General features: G+C 24.0%; 1 protein-coding gene across 1 annotated transcript; it reads left to right on the top strand.

Moving 5' to 3' along the window:
- Positions 1-643: 643 nt before the first annotated feature.
- LOAG_12953 (hypothetical protein) lies at positions 644-3,276 on the top strand (the record flags this gene model as incomplete). The annotated part of the gene is made up of 7 exons (XM_003148464.1): positions 644-660; positions 1,511-1,543; positions 1,607-1,645; positions 1,779-1,811; positions 1,921-1,981; positions 2,764-2,901; positions 3,217-3,276. Coding segments are annotated over 7 exons (381 nt in total), but the record flags the coding sequence as incomplete, so codon positions are not given.
- Positions 3,277-3,793: the final 517 nt, after the last annotated feature.

Genomic DNA, 3,793 nt, shown 5'->3' with positions numbered 1-3,793 from the left:
AATCTTTTTCATATCCTTATATACCTGTTAACATTCTATACCAATCTTTTTCTCTTTCTTATATACCTATGATATTCTATACCAATCTTTTTCATTTTCTTATATACCTGTTCACATTCTACACCAATCTTTCCCACTTTCTTATATGCCTATGATATACCAATCTTTTTCATTTTCTTATATACCTGTTAACATTCTATACCAATCTTTTTCATTGTCTTGTATACCTGTTCACATTCTATACCAATCTCATTAGGTGAGAGAATTTAAATTTGTTTAATGTATAGATGTGTAAACAGAAGTGATGTAGAAAAAAAAAGTGATAAGAAGAATTGATTAGATTAAAAATATTAAGATATAGATGGTATCTGAAGGGAAGAATTTCAACTCTTAAAATGAAATTTTCATCCCATAATTATTGATAATAGCTTTTTCAAGTTTTAATTTATGATTTTTTTTTTATTGAATTTATCAACCAGATAAACTATTTATCACATTACAATCATTCATACTACTTAACTTTCCATCCTATTTCCTGTTTTATCGATTATAAGAGAGATTTATTACTGATATTATTTGAAGGAAAAACTAAAAGGGAAAAAAAAAAGAAAAAACCAATTTCATTCTTCTTGAACGATTAGCAATGATAGCTTTTTTCAAGTTAATAAAACTTTAAATATTTCATTAATTAATTTGTTTAATTAATTAATAGAATAAGCTACCCAATTACATTGTAATACCACATTTTACACTTAAAATCATTTAAAATATTCCATCCTACTTTATACTTTATTAATTACAAGAGAACTGATATTGTACATTAATTAATTAAAGTAATATATGCGTATATCAAGATTGAGCGAAAATTTTTAATTTATTAAAAGAAAAAAAAAAAGAAAAATTGAAGAGAAAATTTTCGCTTGAGTTAAATCATGTTAATGCTAAATATTTTTTCATTATAACATTAAATGTTCAGTGATGCATATCAGAGCAAAATAGATTTGATAAGTTATGTTATAAGCAAAAAAGTTTTTCCTATCTTTGGAAAAAAAATAAAACAGAATGGCTTCATTAAGTGTTTTTTTTCCCCTTTTTTTCTTACTTTTGTGCATTGTTTTATTGCTTTTAATTCTAAAAAAATTTGAAATGATAAATTATTGAGCAAAGATCATAATGATAAATGAGCAAAGATCATAAATGAAGTAAATAATATTTTGATGAATGTTCTAGTTGTTATTACTATAACTGATATCTGTCATTTCTAGTAAAATTGTGTCTTTTCAACAATTAATACACAACATTATTTAATTGCGCATTTTCTTTTTTGATAAATAAAAAAAAAAGAAAAACTGTTTTTAGGAAAAGAATGCTTAGCATTTTGAAAATATTTTAATTTTCTCTAGCCGTTTCCGAATAACAATTCCGGTGTGAAGGCAATTAATCCTCATATAATCACTATAGGAACGGCATTATTATATGACAATATTAATTATTAACATCATTATTATAGGGTAATGTTGACCACTGATATCACTATTATAGGGTAATACTGACCACTGGTATCATTATTGTAGGGTGATACTAATCACTGATATCATTATTATAGGGGAATATTGACCAGTCATACTGATATCGCTATTATAAGGTAATGTTGACCACTGATATCTTTATTATAGGGCAATATTGATCACTCATACTGATATCATTATTATAGGGTAATGTTCACCACTGATATCATTGGTATAGGGCAATACTGATTATTGATATCATTATTATAGAGTAGTATTGATCACTGATATCAATGATAAAAGGTAAATCTCATTGCTGCTAGCATTTTTGCATTTCACTTTTCAATTTTGTGAAAAATGACTGGGTGTTGATGTAAAAATTTAATTCACTTTTTAATTTTTAAAATTAAAGTTATTTGAAAATATTCAAAATTTTGAAGCATATATACGAATTTTGCGGAAGACAACCTCCCGTATTGTTGCTTGTACTCGAGAATGCGATCATTCAAATTTGAACTTTGACATTAGTGATTTCTACTATTTAATTGTTAAATACATCAGAGAAACCGATCATTCAAATTTGAACTTTGACATTAGTGATTTCCACTATTCAATCTTTCATTTGTAAAACTGTTTACCTTTTTATTTGTGCATCTATCAAAATATTTGAATGCTATAGGCAAATTTTTACGTCATTTCTTCTATTTTTAAGCAAAAAAACAATTAATTAGCAATTTATTGCTAATTTAATTAGTAATTATTCATTTAACCATTAATCTTTAATCTTAAACTTTTGTTTCTTCAATTTATTATCAGTTATTTCTTTCTTTTTTCTTTTCAAATAAGAGGAAAATATCAGTAACACTCAAATATCGCAATAAATTATTTCGAAATATTTTTATCAAATAACCAAATAATCCTTAGGCTATTAGCCATACATTACTAGCATATACTAGCATAGGTTATATTAGCTTACCTTATACTAGCTTAGGTATTTTGCTAAAAATATACATCCTGTAATTGTTACACATAGCCATCTATTATGTAATAATCGAAGAATGAACGATATTTCGAATGGTTAAATGAATAATTACTAATTAAATTAGCAATAAATTGCTAATTAAAAAATAAAAAAAAATCATATTCTCAATTTGTAATGATATTAATTGCGCAAAAAAAGGAAAAAAAAAACCAATCCCTTCCAATTTCTTATAGTACCGGAAAGAAATCAGAAATCAATAACTTACCTGTTCAGGTTTTCAAACTACAAGAGAGAATTATGGATGGAAGAAAATTTCAAAGTAGCAATGAAATGGGTTATGAATTAGACGAATTATCAACAGACAAAAAATCAAACGTTGCAATGGCGGCTGCTTCTAATAAATTACTTGAAGTAATTAATTTTTAAACTAATTAATTCATTAATTGATTGAAAAGAACTAATGCTTATCAGATTTTCCACTCTTTCAATAACTTTTGGCGCATTTATAATTTAATCATTTAACATAAGCGATTATCGTATACCTTAAAATGTAATCATTTTAAGGTCACCATAAGTGGAAGAATATAGAATGGTTACTTTTTTTTTAGTAATTAAAATTATTAATTACATCTTTTTTTGCTGCATGCATGCAGTTTGCAAGTTTGCAAGTCATATTTGAGGGAAAGTATTGAAAATGTTTGAAAGAGAAAATTTTAATATTTTTAGAGTAGGACAAAAATTTGTGGTAAGTTACTAAAGGAAAAACGATCGAAATCTATTCTCGATGTTAATTGTAACATTAACATTGACATATTTAAAAACTAATAAATTTAAATTTTAATTATTTAACATTTAATATTTGAAAATAAATTAAATAAAATGAAATATTAAAATTTGAAAAAAAAGCATTTAAATGATGGCAAAAAAAACAAATAAAAACAGTACTTTCAATGTCTAACACTTAAAAAAGTGAATTAAATAAAATTAAATATTAAAAAATTCAAAAATTAAGTACTAGAATTATAATAGCATTTAAATGATGGCACAAGGAAAAAAAGAAATAACAATGCTTTTAATATTTAACAGTTAACATTTAAAAAATGAAACTAAATATTAAAATTTTAAAAATTGAATATTAAAAATTAAAATGGCATTTAAATAACGATTTAAAAAAATTAAATAAAATTAAGGCGATATTTTACATAAGCAGATAAAAAAACAATAAGCCACAATATGCTTTTTTTCTTTATTCAAAATACTCTTATCATTAAGCACTTTTTTTTTTGTTTCACTGATAATAATT

The sequence above is a fragment of the Loa loa genome (genome assembly GCF_000183805.2).
Source record: "Loa loa unplaced genomic scaffold supercont3.535, whole genome shotgun sequence".
Lineage (NCBI taxonomy): Eukaryota > Metazoa > Nematoda > Chromadorea > Rhabditida > Onchocercidae > Loa > Loa loa.
The sequence above is the reverse complement of the archived record's forward strand: the minus strand, read 5'-3'. Positions and strand labels throughout refer to the sequence as shown.